The sequence below is a fragment of the Ambystoma mexicanum genome, chromosome 3q, assembly GCF_040938575.1.
Source record: "Ambystoma mexicanum isolate Mex_15411 chromosome 3q, UKY_AmexF1_1, whole genome shotgun sequence".
Lineage (NCBI taxonomy): Eukaryota > Metazoa > Chordata > Amphibia > Caudata > Ambystomatidae > Ambystoma > Ambystoma mexicanum.
Genome location: NC_090926.1, coordinates 603,391,659 through 603,410,038, shown reverse-complemented (window position 1 = coordinate 603,410,038; position 18,380 = coordinate 603,391,659). Strand labels below are relative to the sequence as shown.

The 18,380-nt window shown below is 45.4% G+C and overlaps 1 protein-coding gene across 1 annotated transcript in view; it reads right to left on the bottom strand.

Moving 5' to 3' along the window:
• GLP2R (glucagon like peptide 2 receptor) overlaps window positions 1–18,380 on the bottom strand; it is a 1,432,227-nt gene that overhangs the window by 210,924 nt on the left and 1,202,923 nt on the right. The window contains exon 10 of the mRNA XM_069654470.1: window positions 1,370–1,458. Within this exon, the coding sequence (XP_069510571.1) occupies window positions 1,370–1,458 (89 nt within the window). The remainder of the gene's footprint in view (window positions 1–1,369; window positions 1,459–18,380) is intronic.

Genomic DNA, 18,380 nt, shown 5'->3' with positions numbered 1-18,380 from the left:
AAGAATACATGCGAAGCAAACCAAGTACAAATCATACTATGACTCCAAAAATGCTGTAAGAGGAATGCAAATCCAGGAAGGAGACTGGGTTTGTGTCAGAGTACCAAAAAAGACGCTTAAGGGTGAAACCAACTTCAGATCTCCACGGAGAGTTATCCGTTGCCAAGGAAAATCCGCCATATTGGATGATGGGAAGAGGTGGTCGGGAGACGCCCTGGTAAAATTAACAACTGATATTCACAGACCCAGCACATCCGAATACATGACACACGGAACCACATCAAAGTCTCCTCCTGAAAGAACACCTCATCATAGCCAAGTGGATGAAGACGGAACACATGGAAACGTAGACGAAACTTGAGTTGGGAGACTGTTGAGGAGAAACCGGAAGATCATCCAAAACTTCAACAATGATTACATATACTACTAAACACTATTCTGTGTATTGCGTTATAAAGTTATTCCCTACCAATGTTTCTGTCACTCCTATCCTTTCCCCCTTTTTTCCATCCCCCGCCCCACCCTCCTCCCTGTTTTTTTTTTGTTTTCTCCCAGTAAGGGAGATGTTATGTAATGAACATAGCGACGTGGTTCTTAGAACCCTGTCAACATCTTGGTCCTGTAAGAACGACACATTCGCCAAGTGTCAGTTGCTGTTGGTCCACCCTCCGGGGGCCTCACAATAAAGCTCACAAGCCCTAACTTGTGTCTCGCCTGATTTACTACAGGGCCTCATTAGAAGTTTGGTGGTGCAGGAAAAGAATGGCTCTAATTCTGTTACCACCACTTTTTTTGCAGTAACAGAATTGCCACTGTTTTTTCCGCACTGCCAATTTATAGGTTTTGTCTGATTTATTAACAGTGGAATTACCATGTGGTAATGCCGGCGGCGGCTAATCCATCAAAAATCACTACAGAGTCCTATGGACTACAATAATGGGGAATTACACCATCATTTCACCACTTGTAAACTTGTAATCCCGTGGTAAAGCGACAGGACGAAGTGGTGGTAACGGTAAACACTTTTGGTGGTAATTTGGGAGAATAACCAATGAATTACCGCCAAACTCGTCATGCGACCCAATGTATACAGCAGTCTTAACATGACAACAAGTAGTGATAGAAATATATAAATAGCATATTTCAGATGTGTTATTTCAAAAGAGGTAAATGACATCACAAATAGTGTTCCAGGGAGAGAAGGAATACATGAACAGAAGGAAGACATCATGGAATAGATCAAGAAAGAGGTGTGGAAAGAGTAAGACAATGGAGGGTGTGTTAAGAAGCAGTGCATGGAAGGGTGGAATTAATGTAGACAGGCACAAGGAGGAGACCGAGAGGCTTGAGGAAGGAACGTTTCACATACCTGCACTTGTAATCACTGAAACTCATTTTTCTGGCTTTCAGTTTTGAAATCAGCAGCCAAATAATTCTAATGAAAATGTAAAAATTCACCTTAAATAGAACCGACAAAGCCATGGATTAAAATATGTAACATTAAAATGAATCTGCTATAACCTTATAAGCACAAATGTGTTTGACTTCTCATAACAGTAATACCCAACGTCAAGAAGGATTATGCTAAAGAAAATATCTGCAAACAATCATCTGCTGTACACTTGCATCATATCAATATTTCCTGCATAACACACCTGCCTTAAAACATATGCTGACTGAAATGGCAACCGCAACTGGGCCTGACCCCATCTTGAAAATTGTTCAACACACAGGCAGGAACAATACAATGACAGGTTGTGACTGCATTAATGAATGTTGATAAATAAGTTGTGTTGCTCAGTCGAGTTGCAGATGAGTTTAGGCACAGGTCAAACTGAGAACTGTAGCATTGCTGATAGTTACAAAAATAATAATAATACAATCATGGGTTTATACATTGTTTCATGGCAGATGTCTTTTTCTATCAGTGTAATAATATGGACTAACATTATTGTACTTGCGCATTCTCAATGGGCCTAGTAAGATCGTTGTTTGTGTTCTCCCCTGTTCCCCTCCCTTTGTCTGGTCGTGTTCTGAAGCACTTGTGTACGAGCACGATATAAATAAAATATCATTCCATTTCAATATGTCATGATATTCAATTAATGAACCTCGAGTGTATGAGGTATGGAGCCTGCCCCGCTTCGTAAATCTTAGGCTTTATACAGATGGCTACTGCAAGTGCATAACCCCCTGAGCTATCATCCTAGCAGTATCCAGTTTGGACAGAGGGCAACAGTACAGATCAGCTTTCATCTATAATATATTTTAAATTAGTTTCAAGTGTATTTCAGTGAGAAGATTCAATGTCACTGGAGCAGAATATTATATTGCATGCATGACTACATGATGTGAGAACTAGTTTCTGCAGCAGTCAGAGCCAATAGCCTAAGAAGATGCCATTAGAATGGAAAGAAGAAAAGCCATACTCACTTCACAACTCAAGCTTCCGTCTGTAATGGACTATACCTCGCCGAGGGATGGCCCGCCTGCGCCTCACACGCGCGATGTCGGAAAGAGACACGGAGACGGGGGCTCTCTTTCTAAGGTCCTTCTTTATTCACCAACATTCGTATTCTAACTAACCCCGCCCTCCCGCATCACCTCCCTCCCTGCCTCCCACCTCCATGATGCCCAGAGCTCATGTGTAAACATGACATCCCCCCCATTTAAACAGTGACCCAACATGGGTGTCATTCAAACATGAATACTGTCCACTAGCCCATCTCTTCAATGAGGCGGCAAGGCTTGTTCCTGGCTCACTGTGGACTGGTGTAGGCATGCTCTGCAAAGCCTCTGACTTCTGACCTCTCGACGCTGTCCTCTCAGCCAGACACGTCTGAGTCGTCCTGGTCTCCTTGATAGGACTCATCCGAGAAATATTCAGGTTCATCAGGTATTGCGATGCGTCCACTTAGCCTCCTCGATCCCGCAAGGGGAAACCTTTTGAAGTGGGAAGAATTGGGGGTGGTTGGTCCTCTGTCCCCTTAAGACGTGATCATGGAATCTTTCTTTTCCATGATGATTAGGGGTTCCTCTTGGAAAGCCGCAGTGCTTGTGGGTCTGGGTTTGCTTTACCGCTATTATGTCCCCCACTTCCAGTTGAGGTTCAAGAGCATATCTCCTACCATCAGCATATTCCTTAATGCGAGTCTTGGCGGCTCGATCTCGTTCCCTTAACTCATCGTCCCCTGGCTGCCTGTTCTCTGGAGAGCTGGCCTGTGGTAGTCTGGTCTGGATCTCTCTCCCGACATTACTTCTGCCGGGCTCTTTCCTGTGGTGCTGTGGGGTGTGCTCCGGTAGTCTCTCAGCAGCTGGTGGAGCACCTGCTCATATGGCTGCCTATGAGTTGTGCCACTTATAGGGCCCTCTTAAGGTTGGCCATAACGCGCTCAATTATCCCATTAGCCTGCGGCCAGAGTGGCGTGATTTTATGGTGGTGGAGACCCGTGTACTCTTTGAATTTTGTAAAGTCCTGTCCATTGAATGGGGGTCCATTACCAGTCTTTACTTTCTTTGGGATGCTTTATGTTGTGAATATGCGGTCCAGTACCAGGATGATGTGATGCGCTAGGATCAGGTGACAAGTCACGCGATTTGGGCTGACGGGAGGAAGACGGCATTTGGATTCTGTGTAAGATTGAAGTCTCCAAGAAGGCCGCGTACGTCCTCAGCAACTAAAATAGGCAGTATCTGCTAATAGCGCGCACGCCACGGTATGAATGACTACAGCTGAGAAGAGCGGGCGTTTAAGACCTAATAAATGACAGCGTGTCGCTCCACCAAGGATCTGTTTTTGTCTATTAAGAAGACAAGTTTACCCATCCATCCATAAGCATTAATTGTGAATGTGATTACGGTTACATGAAGTTCAACATGAAGAAACAAGGATTTTTTTATATATACAGTGTTAAAAGTGTCAAGACCTGTGTTTGTTTGATAAATTGCCAAGTCTGCCCCTGAAGAGGTTCTTACATTTTACCAACTGTTGATAGAGAACAAAACATGTCGGGGTTGTCAATGTGTTGTACAATAGCCAACATTTAACAACTAAATATTTTACTGCTCAGAACCCCAGTATTTATGGGATTCACTGAATAAGGACATTAGGTGTAGTGAGAGAGTACCCTACAGTATAGGGACTGTCTTTGGTATATATTAGGAGTATTTATCTTTACAGGGTCTTTTATATAGTATAGGCAACCGGTTATCGGAGGTAATAGGTTGTGTCATAGGGTTTTAGAGTTTAGGAATATTGGTTTGATTGCACTTTATAATCTAAAAAATAGAAAATGAAATTAAATGTGTGTTTTTAGCAGTTCAGTGCTAAGCACTGATTTTTACAATCATATGAATATGTTCATGTAAATGTCAACTTAATAAAGTATTATAATTATATGTACTACCCAAAAGTTTAATTGTTCTGTTTGCCAAGGAGGTCTGAAGTATGGTGAGTTTCATTCCAAAGGAGGGCCAATATGGAAGCCACGAGATTCTCTAATTTTGAAACTGTTGTATGCCTTGCTAGGGGGATGAATCTCGGGGCCATTTGACGTTTCCCCTGAGTCTTTTTTGTGTTATGTGTTGATGTGATGCGCTGCCATTGAGGATATTATTTGGGCTTCCGGGTACCGGGAGGATTTGTCCATGTTGGCAAGTACGTACTGTTAATTCCAACATCCACAGCGGTTCGGGGTGCGTGTTGGGCATGAGGAGGCACCACGTGGGGCACTGCTTCAGGAGCTCCTCCACCATGACATCTAGTTGCAGAAACCAAACCTTTTGGCGCAGCATGCGCTTCGTGGAGACCACTCCTCTATGTCCCGTCTGCCAGCTCCATTACATTCCACTTCAGTGAAGCTGGGATCACCATCTTGTGGCCTTCATGAGTAGATTGTCCTCTGAAAGAGTTAGCTCCTCCTTTACCTGCAACAATCTGTCCACCTCCTGTTCCACTTCTTCCAACACAAGGTGACCCCTTCCTTGGCCCTCCTCCATTGACCTGACCTGAGCCCTTTGCACACAATCTGACATGCCTGACCCGCTTCCATCTCATGGGCTATTTTTGCAGGCTCGAGACCTTTGGGAATTGACGGTTGGATTAGGTACTGAAGGTACCTGTCGGCCACCAATGGTTCAGGAGCAACTGCTCCTTGGATGTCTGGAGAGGAAGTCAGCAGGAAGTCTCTTCCTTGCCTGGTCTGTGGAGTAGTCCTGTAGCCTGAGTCCCCACCTCACGATGCAGGGTGGCATCCTGGCCTGGGGGTTGCCAAAGAGGAACAGAAAGAAGAGCATTCCTACTAATATGCTCACCCTCCTCTTTACATCATCAAACAATAGAACAAAGCTACACCCCTCGATCAATTCGGCCAAGCTGCACACACACCTATATTGACACATATAACACCTCAACAGCCTGGGAGAATGCAGCTATACCCCACGAAAAAAGATGGACTTACCGTCACACAATCTCTCACACATGCCCCACGGCAGCAAGAATGCAGTCTCAGAGACCACCCTCTTTGCTGCGCACATTACACTGATCTCTCACATCCACCGCACCACACTTAGCATTAGAATGCAGCCAACCCGCACAAATCACTCTAGCTGCTCACATACGAAGTCCACCGAAGCACTATATGCTACACTACTCTCTCAACTGATACGGACCACGGTCACCGAGTGCGTTCAACCCACAGCTCACTGAGATCATACCAATTTTACATAAGGTGCTATACAAATGCACTATACCATAACATAACAAACTATTGTTAGGCTTTCTCAAATTCGCATGATTTAACTAATTTCTTGAGGTGCAGCATGCCTCTACTCAGATAACCTCCCCTCTGCTTTCAAGTGCAGGAAACTTCTGCTGCAGTTACATCAAAGTTGAAAACTATCACTGACAGTTTATTGTAAATCATTTATTAGCCCGGATGCCAATATTTCATACAGCTGAAAACATGGTTGATGAAGCTGGTGTGGATCCCGAAAGCACCCAGAATTAAATTGGAGACACTCATGGGAACGTGGGAACAGGGGGGCTGTGTCCCCCTGATAAGAACGGTATTACTTGGCGGCTCAGTTTTCTTTTGTCTCATATTGGATGCTGGGCTCCGAGTCTTTCCAGCATGTTCGTATTGAGAGGAGCTTGGTCTATCCCGCATTCTCTGTAGAGTGCTCAGCTAGCTATGCAGATTAATGATAGGTGCTCCTTCGACCCAGTATCGTGAACAGTCTGTGCATGGAGGAGGGTGTGTCAGAGAATGTAAATCCAGCATCTGTATACCCCAGAATGTACTGTCTGGGATATTCATGGTTTAGCCCTGACATGTGATGGCATGTTAAGAGAGCTTGGTCGTGGTTAGGCATCAATAATATGCTCGATGTCTATGCTAACATGTACTTTGTCTCATGTGAACAGGTTAAGGCTAAGTTAGGGGGAGCATTCAGTTTGGCATTTCAATACTTCAGGATTCCTGAGGCATTTTGTGCATGGTCACCGTATTTCCCTTCAGAACCACAGGATATTGCCCTCTTGAAGTATCTTGTTCATTCAGCAACCACTATAAGGGTGGTTTCCACAATCCACCGGATGGTTTTAGACTCAACTCCTAGGGAGGTTCTACCATGTAAGTGACTGTGGGTGTCGGACATAGGAGTAGACCCGGGATGAAAGCTGTAGCGTCATAGTTGCTTGTACACCCTGAGGGTGGTGATTAGTTTTAGGTTTAAGCTCGTTCAATTTAAAATTCTCCACCATTCCTATCTGTCCACTATGGTCCAGAAGACATTTGATAAAACTGCCAACAGGCATTATCCCAAATGTAGATCTAATAATGCTGGATTTAATCATGTTCTGTGGGAGTGTCCTTTCTGGCATCTTTTTTTTGTTTTGTTTTTTGTTAAAAAGATAACTTTTAAAAGGCGGAAATGAAAAAGATAAAACAAAAATCAAACGATAAACATTAGAATATACTATTACAGAAGATGTATTGAAAACAACAATATAAAAAAAGAAGAAAAGGAGCATTGAAACAGAAAAATCTGAATATTTTTTAATATTCAATACTCTTAAAATGATGCGACAGACACAACAACAGAAGTAGTAAATCTTGCTAGACAGTATTTCCAGGTTAATTCATTTCCTCCCCGAGCCAGCAAGTCACTTAACCTTTTAAGGAAATTCCACCTAAATCTCTGAACCACAGGGCAGTAGATCAACAGATGCTTAAGGTTTTCATATTGATCTTTATCCTGCAGAATGCACGCTCTTCCTGTACCCGCCCAAATTGAACCAAAACTTCTTTAGTGAGCACAAGGTTCCATCAAAACCTAATATATAGATGCTGGGTACTGTTGTTAGGATAAATTGCCAAAAAGGAGGCTAATGTCCCCGACCTCTTATGGTCCTCCTGCAGATGACACAGTGAAGCATACTGGTGAAAACCATCAACAGTGTGTATCAACTCAAGATAATAGAGGGCATATTTCAGTTTGGTTGGATTCCCCAGCAACTCACTCACAGTGCAACCACATTCAATAAGTTAAGCTGTATACAACTCATTGAGTTCTTGCAATACTCCTCATCCCTTTGCCAACAAGATTTCTTTCAGATACACAAACAAAGATCCCTCGCTGGGCACCAGCACTTTCCTATGGCGTGAAATACGCTTCCACTGAGCTCTAGCTTTCAAAGAGACTATGCCCCGCTGATATGGCATTGCGAGCAGAGGGACAGAGCAAGGGACACAAAAGATCTTCATCCAATTCAGGGCTTTAAGTACAGGTAGAATTCAGGTATCATTGCAGAATTTAATTCCATATGGAATCCTCAGTACAATTGACCCTTCATAGAAGCAAATGGAGGGCAACAAGGACAATTTACCAAAACACGAGTCCACCCTACACAACTGATTTGCCATAGCAGTGGCACAGGTTCTCAGCCAGGGCCACAATTTGATTTTATTTATTTTTGAGGTAACAAAGAAACCCAGATAAAGAAGGGTGTCAGTCATATCAACAGGCTCAGATCGAATTTGCCAACTAAAGGGAACCTTCTTTCTCAGATTGGAAAGTTGCATAATCTTTGACTTGGTTTGGTTAATCTTTAAGGAATGGGTGTCAATAACATTAGAGAAGCCATAGAGTAAACGCTGCAAGCCTATAGGTGTAAAGTACAAGATAAGAAAATTGTTGGCACAAACCAACCATAACAGTCTTAGGTTATGCAATTTTATCGGTGAAAAAGGCATCAGACATATGCAAATTAAACATGCAGGGGGCCATGACTCCGCCCTGCTTCACCCACAAGAATTAGAAATTGAACACAACAAGAAACAATGATTATTCAAGCGAACTCGAATGCTAGAGTTATCAAACAGGCCTGTCATCAATCTCAGTAAACCATTAGGGATACCCCACTTATTCAATTTATACCACAATAAATTGTGGTCAACGGCATGGAAGGCTGTTGTAAGAATGATGGAAGCAAGATAAACAGAGTTATAGTTCTTTCTCCATGAAAGATGTTGGAAGCATTTTACCATAAAACCATTTAATTACATACCCATATGTCTTTGAAAGCCTGTCCGCCATTTCTCAAAACGGCCCGATTGATTTGCCCATGATTCCATGCTGAAGCAGGATGGTGTCAAAAACCTTGCTATCAACATCAAGGATCGCAATCATTCTATAATTTCAGGGATGCGATCTAGCATACATTGGGATAATGTGCATCTGGGACCACCAAGACAATGGAACAAGTTCTGTATTAAACACATTGAAAAACAATGTAGCCGAGGTGGCTGCCCGGGCTACCGGGTCAGAATTAAATAAGTAATCTGAGAGCTTGTTCAAGCCAAGGGCCCATGAGCAGCTGATCCATTTAATTATCTCCCAATCTGACTAGTTTATGTTGATGTCATACACCTGGTCACTGAAGACAGGAACTTATCTCAAAATGAGCCTGGTTGAATCAGGCTATACATAGAGTGATTGGAAGTTAGATGCCCAATTTTTCTCTGAAACTGCATTACTAGTTTGTGTAGAACCCAGGTTGTTACTATGCCTCCAAAAGGCCTAGTCATTTTTATTACTCAAAACAGCCAGCATAACCTCAGCATCGGCCTGGCACCTAAGGGCACGGTTTCCACACAACCAATTATTATACAAATTCCAGATTTTCTAATTCGGACACCTTTCTCAATTAGGGGAGGGCCATGTTGTTCTGTACCTGCCTGACGGCCCATCTAATTTCTTTGTTTCTAACAACACATTTGTCATTATAGGCATGAAGATGCCTCTTGGATCTTAACCCATTCTGGTTCATCCGGTGGCAGGTTAACCACACCAAGGTCGTGTAAAAAACATTCAAAGTTATCCACCATAAGGGTGTTGAGCTTCCAGTCCACGGAGGAAGTTGCCAATCATCTGCTAAGAGTTTCGGTGACTCAAGATGCCAAAGTGGGTGTTCCACGAGCCTTGATTGCCAGCAATATTAAATATATATATAATTTTATTTTAACTTTATTTTTTGTTTTTGAAGAACATTAACAAAACAACATTGCACAGGCTGCAACTAAAGATTCGTACCAAACCCCCCCTTCCCTCCACCACCCAGATTCGACAGCAGTTGAGTCCACGAGCAGCATGTACAGTTTGTGTTCTGCAGTTGGTATTTACTTAGCTTCAGTGACCCCGAGGGTCTGGAACAGGGGACGAGTTCTGTGAGGAGATTGTGTCAGCCGTGGAGATCAGATATGCGATATAGGGACCCCAGATGTCTGGGGGTCGGGCATGGAGAGGCAGAGTCTTTATGAAGTCTGTTTCTACGTCCTGACAGTGGGTCACATCCTTTAGCCAACACTGCATGTTGGGGGGGTCAGCGCCCCCATGTCATTGCAATCCTTCTTCATGCTAGGACCAGCAATAGGCCTGCCAGTTTGCGCCCGGAGGATGGTAAATGTCAGGTTAAGCCGAGGAGTGCTAGTATAGGGTCATGGTCTTATTGAACTCCGATAATTGCTGAAGTTTTTTCCAATACTAAGCTCCAAAAATGAGCAATGTGTGGGCATGACCATTCTAGGTGTAGGAAGTCTGCATCTGGAGCTCTGCAGTGCTCACAGGTTGCCAGGATTGTTGAGACTTGCGAGTGGAGCTTCGCCAGTGTATGATACACCTGGTGTACGTAGTTGAAATGTATTTGTTTGAATCGTGTGTTAAGTGACACTTTCTGGGTTTGATGTAGGATGTAGTTCCAGTCTTCGTCTGGTATTGTGGCTTCAAGGCCTTATCCCATCTTTTTTTAGGGGCTGAGGATGAGGGCGCTGTGTCCTTCAGGAGCGTTATATACATCTCCGAGACTAGTCTGCCTTCGCCTTTCGTTGTATCACCCCGTGAAGAAGCTGCCATGTGGGTGGTTGTCGCGGAAATGTGATGAAGTTGGATTGGAGTGCGTGGTGTAGCCGAAAGTAGATGAACAGGTCTAGGGCATTGTTGCCGCCTTTGTCGTTGGCTTGTTGTGGAGTAAGAAATGTGCCTTCGATGAATAGGTCGCTTAGTGTCTTAATTTGTAACTTGTCTGCCCATCTTAGATATATTTTCTCTGTGGTTAAGGGGATTCCGGTTATTAATTTTGCTGGGATTAGTGGAGAGAATCTGGTCTGGACGCCACTTTTTTGCCCATTTTTTTTCCAATGGCGTAAGTAGTGTGGACTACATTTAGCGTAGTGTGAGATATGTGGAGTTGTCCTAGGACAGTTGTTCTGAGGAGGTATGGAGTTGCAAGGGCCCGCTTGATCTGAACATGGAGCCTGATGAAGTCTGTGGAATATCAGTGCCAGAGGAACTGGGCTTGGGCGGCCCAGTAGTAACGTTCTATGTCTGGGAGTGCTAGGCCGCCTTTTGTCACGGGTTGGATGAGTGTGGAGTGTGCTACTCTTGCCACCTTGCCTGCCCATAGCAAGTTGAGTATCAAACTTCGACTTCGATGGAGAAACTGCTGTGACAGTAATGGAGGGATGTTAGCAAAGAGGTATAGTCGTTTTGGGAGGATTACCATTTAGAACAGGGAAACCCGTCCCAGAGCGTGAGCAGGAGGAGTTTTCATCTATTAATTTTGCCTTGTAGTGTTTCCACCGTTATCCTGTAGTTATCCTGGAGGATGTCTTGATGGGATCTGGACAGGAAGATGCCCAGGTATCTGAATGATTGTTGCGATTTGAATCCAAAGTTATCAGTGAATTCGAAAGTGGATGTGGTTAAAGGAAATATCACAGATTTCGAATGGTCAATCCTCAGTCATGAAAAGTTACTGAATCTGATCACCTCTCGTGTGATTGGGTTTAAATTCTTTGCTGGGTTATGTATGAAGAGAGCCACATCATCTGCGTAGAGGGAGATTATCAGTGTGTGGGGTCCAATGGAGAGACTTATGTTTAGGTGGCGAGCTCGGATCGGAAGCCAGAGGATCCATCACTAGTGCGAACAACACCGCTGACCGAAGGCATCCCTGTCTGGTCCCCCTCTGTAGCTTTATTTCTGAGGACCTGGTACTCCCCAAGATAATGTTGGAAACGGGCTAATTGTATAGAAGGGCAACCGATTTGTGGAAGTAGTTGCCCAAACCCATGCATCTCAGGACTTCGAAGAGAAAGGGCTACTCAACAGAGTCAAAGGCCTTTTCAGCGTTGAGTAGGACTGCTACTGGCTTGCTCTCAGGATCAAGCACCTCCATGGCTCCAAACTTTCTCCTGATGCCGAATGTGGTGTTGCGGCCGGGTATAAAGCCGGCTTGATCCGCCAGTACCAGGCCAGGCATCGGGGGAGTAGCCTTGTGATAAGAATTTTTGCTAGCATTTTGTTATCTAGATTTATTAAAGATATTGGCCTATATGAGGCACAGTCTTCTTGCGGTTTCCCTGGTTTGTGCAGAAGGATCATATTTGTCATATGAAGGGTTGGTGGTAGTGTTCCAGTCTCCATTGCTTCCTCATACAACTGCAGCAGTAGTGGGGCCAATAGTTGGGCGTAGGCCTTATAAAATTCACCTGTTAGGCCGTCAGGCCCTGGGGCTTTATTGTTAGGGAGGCTTTTAATTCCTGTGAGAATCTCATTGAGGGTGATGGGGTTATTCAGTGGTTCTCTCAATTCAGCACTTTTCCAGTAAAGTTCAATGTTCTCGAGATATTGGGACAAGTCTGCTGGGTCGGCAGTGTATCTGGTGCTCTAAAGCTCTTGATCTACGATGCGGAACGCTTTGGCGATTTCCTCCTCTTTGTGAACTAGTTTGCCTTGTTGATTTCTAATCCTTTCCTCTAGGGTGGGTTTTCGCTCCGCTGTTACTAGTTGTACTAGGAGGGCTCCAGACTTCTGGCTTTTGCTGTATTGACGGACTTTGTGGCTTCGGGACAAGAATTTTATTTCTCTTTCCGCTGTGGACCTAAAATTGTTGAGTTCTACCTTGAGGGCTGCAAGGGATCATGGGTCATTGGGAATGATGCATTTATGTTCGAGCTCTTTCAACCTGTATTCGCTGGAGGTTAGTTCTTTTCTAATCAGTTTTAGTATCCCGTTTTCTTTTGCCAGGCACACTCCCACGACGTAGCATTTCAGCGTCTCACATAGAGTGCCGGCAGATGCCACAGATGATTGGTTTATTTCGATAAAGGAGGTTATCTCTGATCGGAGTTCGTCTGTGAAAACATGGTCCTGCATGGATCCGGACTTAAATCCTTATTGTGGCTTGCCTTTCATGCTGTCTGAAGGAATGCGCTCGAGGGTGACGGTAGAATGGTCTGAAAGGATTCTTGGTAGGATTTAGCATTGACCCAATTGGAGCTGACTCTGGGAAGATACCAACAAGTAGTCAAGATGCGAGTCAGTGTTGTGTACCCATGAATGAAAGGAGTATTCGCAGGATTTCCTGTGATTGTGTCTCCATACATTGATGAGGTTATAAGCATTGCAGATTTCTAGAATCTGAAGACTTGCTTTGGATGATGGGGTCGATAGGCGTTGAGATTTATCCTTATGGGGGTCTAGTGGTGTGTTTAAGTCTCCTCCCCAGATAATCGTGGCTGATCCAGTATTTTCCAGATGCGTCATCACCCAGTCAAAGTTATTTGCACCATCGGTATTTGGCCCATACAAGTTCACCAGGATGACTTCTTTTCCTTCTAGGATTCCTCGAACGAGGAGCGCTCTGCCTTCTGTGTCTTTCTAAAAGGATATTAGCCCGAACTTTGTCTTTTCGTCTATTAAAATGGCGACCCCTTTAGCAAATGAGGAGTATAAGGAGAAGTATCTATGACACCCCAGGTTCTGGGCCCAGCTGTTCTCAGAGTTGGGGAGAAGGTGCGTTTCCTGGATCAGGGCTATGTCTATCTTGTGTCTTTGGAGATATTGGGATATTTTGCGTGTTTTAGATGGTTGTTTGCCCCCCATAATGTTTCATGTAGCTAGGTTGAACACAGAGTTTGCTGATCCTCTTTCCTTCAGATCTGGTTATTGTCTCTAGTGGTTGCGGTTGTTCTCATGATTATACTCTGCAGACTGCCAGTTGGTGGCCGTTGGTCAAATAGTTGTGGTTCAAAGTAGTTGGGTGTTGGTGGAGTCGGGTGACAGGTGGCGGATCTACAGTATGTGCGTTTCGAGAACTGAGTGTAACTTCCCCCCTCTCGCACGAGCAACCCCCAACTTGCCCGTATTTATTCCCTCCCCCTTAAACAAAGTCATTCTGGGTGCTGTAATTGGGGCACTAGTGCCGGTCCAAGGACAATGGCTCCAGTCTAGTCTCAATTACGTCGCTCGGTTTCGATGTGGAGCTACGATTACAAGAGGTCGGTGGTGGGTGTGTGCCTCTTGAATCATGGTGGGTTTCTTCTCGAACGGTCTCTTCTTGGTGGTCTCTGGATGTTTTTTCAGGGTGTCTGCAGCCCAGTCTGTCAAGAAAGTAGTTTGCCTGTTCAGGTGAATTGAAGAATTGGGTATTCCCCTCGTGCTGAATCTGCAATTTTGCTGGGTATAGCATGGAATATGACATTTGATTATCTTGCAGCCAGCGTTTAACTCCTGCAAAGGATCTCCTTAATGTTTGCACTGCAGGGGAGAAGTCAGGGTAGAATTCGATGTTGTCGCCATCGAATTGGAGGTCTCCTTTTTCCTTGCCATTCACAGGATTGTGTCTCTGTCTTTATAATTAAGGAGTCTGGCAATGATCAGGCATGGGGCTGCACCCTGATTGGGCCGGGCAGATGGCACCCTGTGGGCTCTCTCCACTACAAAGAGCTGTGATAGGGCTGGGGTTCTGAAGAGGTCCTTGCATGCCGTCTCAATGAATTCCTCTATTTTCTCTGAGATCATCTTTTCTCTCACTGCGACCAGCATGATGTTGTTGCAGAGTGAGCGGCCTTCAAGGTCTTCATTTTTGGGTGTGTCAACCTTCATTTGGTTTTTTAGTGTTGATACTCTGGCAGAGAGTTAAGCAGAGCTGTCATCGAGGTTGGAGACCCTCTGTTCCACCGGGTCCAGCCTGTCCCCGTGTTTGTCGAGACGGTGTTCCTGCAGGTCTACTTTAGATGACAGTGCATTGAGTTTGCTTTCCAAGTTTCCTATTCCACCCTTTAGGTTGTGTGGGATCTCTCGGATATCTACAGATGTGGGTACTTCGTCCTCTTGCTCTTCTTCCACAGCCGGGTCTCCATTTGGTCATTCGATTTCGGGGTTATACTCACTGCGCCGGGTTCGAAATTCAATTTCGTTTGGGACTTGTCTGTCTTACCCATCTTGCAGTGATCTTGTGCAGACCAGGGCTGAGGCAAGCAAGGTCCTGGGTTGACGGTAGCTGTATTTTAGTGCAAAGCAGAGGGGTTGCGTGTCTGACATGTTAGAGGGAGTTCACCTTGTTAGTGGTAGGATGCTGTGACAGGTGTGGCTGAGGGATGAACTCCACCGTGGTTGATGTCGGGTGGTAGCCAGGATTTATTTCGCAGATTGTCTTTGAAGGGTCCCCGAGCGCTGATGGCGGTTGTTTTGCGTGATCAGGGGCAGGCATATCGGTAGGCCCAGGTTCAGTTGATCAACTTGTTATTGGGGTCAGTCGGGGGGACACTTCGGCCGCAGAGAGTTACCAGGTGCTCCGGTGTGGCTCCGGACGACAGGGCATATTTGTATGCGTAGTTGGAGTGTCCTGTAGTCGGGACCAGGGAGTTGATTGGCAGCCAAGCTCAGGGGTCACTGGTGGGGATCTCGGCAATGCAGGAGACGATGCCGCACAATAGTCAGCTCTGGATAGGGGGAGTTACTGTGGCAGGGTGAGCAGGCGGGAGGAGGGGAATCCAAAACTAGTGAGCGGGTGATTAGATTCTCGGGCCTGCGTTTGTTCGTAACTTAGCCGTGGGGCGGACTTTACGTTGCAGGGTTGGTAGCTGATGAAAGGTTGCCTCTGATGTTGCTCGGTATTGGTGGTTGGGTGAAGGTCCATGGCGGTGTGGTTAAGTAAGTCTGTGGGTGGCCCAGTGGATGTCCTGCTGGCCTGCACTTGATTTTGTGCTTCAAGGTTACAGCGTGCATCTGGGGATGAACGTGATGCTATCAAGATCGAGTCCGGGTAACCCGAGTTTCATGTCTAAGGCGGCAGTGGCTACAAGGAGGTGCTGGAGCACCACTGGACCGCTACTCGGGTGAGGGGACTGAATGGCGTTATTGGTGTTGTTGGTATTATTGGTATCTTTATGAAACTCTTCGGTGTACTCACCAGTGCTCACCGTAGGGCAGGCGGCAGCCCCTCTTGTGCCCAGGCAGTTGTTTGCCAGTTGGGTTGAGTGACTGGCGGTAGTGGCCCCCACAGCACGGCAGGCTCTGAATGAGCGCTTTAGGGATCGGGGTGCGGTGACTGCACTGGTGTTACAGCCACTGCGCTCAGGAAAAATTTAGCCCACGAGATTGTGCAGGATCATTGGTTTCTGCCTATTTAATCCAGGCCTGTATGATTTTGACAGTCCTACGTGCCATTTTAATGGAGGAGCATCCTGTCTGCCGCTGTAAGGGTGGCTGCTATTTTTGGGCGGGAGGCAACTTCCCCCAGGGCCGGGCCATTAGTTCACCTGGCCGCCCTTTAGCATGTTCTTGTTGATTTGTTCCCAGCCAGGGGGGCTGTGGAACAGCGTTGGTCAGCAATCTAGGAAGCCCCGGAAGGGCGTTTTTCCGCACAGCCTGTGGTCATGTACACCCCTGAGGGCCTCCCTGTTGTTTGTTTGGTTTCGGCTGACCGCAGGGAACAAGGAGCAGTGATGATGGTCGGCCGAGTGACTCACGACGGCGGCCTTGGTGATCAGGGGAGGGCCTCTCCGCCTCTCCTTCGGAAACCCTGGCGCCAGGAACTCTGTCTCTGTCTGTCTGGGGAGAATCAACAGATGGAAATTACTTTCTCCACAGATCTCAATGTGTGTCGTCATAGAACCAAAACTGATGTCATAGTTATCAACCCCCCCGTATTTCAATACAAGAACTCACCATGGTTAAGAGACCACCATAGGGGTGATATAGGTCCTCATGCCATGCCCCCAGAGACTAAACAAATGAACCATCCAAAGAGGGGGAAGATTTAAGCCATGTTTCTTGGAGAGTAATGATAGTGTGATTCCTGAACAAGAGACCCAACTCAGGACTGTTAAAAAGATGCTGAATAGCACAAGTGTTGAATACTAAGAAGGCTCTTTGGGAGAAAAGAGGGAGGCAGTTGTGGAGGGCTCTCAATTTGATGTACCCAGCAACCAAGACCAGTCCCAACTTTCCTCAGATATTTTCCTTTTCCTTTTCAATGATAAAACTTGCTCCTCTAAAACATTGCAACACTCCATGGCATCAACTGAGGTTAAACATCCCCTACCCACAGATGGACCACCTCGAACAAATGTTTTACTCTGAAGGGTAACAGATCAAAACCCAACACTCTGAGATTTTCACGTTCCCTCAGGATAATGTCAAACACAATATTAGACTTCACAAATATGTGGTTGTGATCCCACCACCAATCTCGTGGGAAGACCATCACTGTTAATAGACAGACACACTTCTTGATATGGTGCACCAGTGGGAACTGGGCTGGCTTCATAGACACTTCTCAAAAAAGGGCCACCTGGAAATAAGGACACTTTCGATACTTCTGGGAAAGTTATGGCCTTGTTCAAACAAGCCGGTAGTGCTACCAGTAAAGACACCTCATAGGCCAAAAACTCACTACTAGTAGCAGCAGTGTGCTCAGCTAAATTAGTAAGTTATAAATCAGACAAGGCAGCAATTATGGAAAAAGTGGTCAGAGCAGCTTTCTCCACAGGCTGAGCAAAGAGGGAGCGCGTGAAGACTGTTTATTTAACTGTTTAAGAGGTCGATTTGTGGGCATACTTGCTTGTGTACCACACATTTTAAATCTCAAAGGAGGTTAGAGAAGTACTGAAACACCAGAAGCACCAGAAGCCATAGATTGATGTGAAACATCTCCACAAATCAAGTCATCCACACAAATAACCTACACATTTAATTTATTGCAAGAAGTACTGATGTTTGGAGGTTGCGGATCAACATGTGTGCGCATTTTAATTCCCACTGGTATGTGCACTGCATCATGTTGCATAGTTAGCCCAGTGCTAGAGCCCTACTCAGGCTACACTGAACTTGTCTGATCGTGTGAAGGGAGCACCTTATCACAGGAGACAGGCCACAGGCCACGTACATTTTAAAGGTTGTGATGGGGCCACATACAATTTAAAGGTTGTGATGAGTCATTCCTGTGATTAAACAAAAATTATTTATCGGCAACCTTTATAGTATCGAATTTAAACAGCAAAGATTCCAAGAGGATATAATTGGATCTAGTTTCCCACTGAAAACTCTCATAAAGGGAAACCAAAATACAAAATAATTGGTTGTTTTCACCCAAGTGTCCATCTTGGTTTCCGACACTGCAGTCATCAATTCTTCTCAAAGCCGCAGAAAGCCTACTAGGGGGTGAAGGGGCCGCAGTGAGTCCAATGATGATGCAAAAGAGTCTGAGCCAAAAGGGATAATGCTGATCCTGATCAAATGAGTTGGACACAAAACTCAGATCCGGGGGAGTGTCCACTGGGCTCAGGTCGATTTGAGCCGTGTGAGTGATTAGGATGTGAGGCAGGGACTCTCAGGCCATTATGCCACACCCAAGATCAGTAGGTGCTAAAGCTCAAGAAGTGGAGGCGTACACAAATATCGAATTGTCCATAGAGGGAGGAGAAGTACAACAAGTGGATTACAACCCTGCTGCTGTAACAGGTGTAAAGAAAGTTGCTTTCATCCTTGGCCAACAACGGGCACAGGGCAGTCAGATGGACTTCCTTTCATTG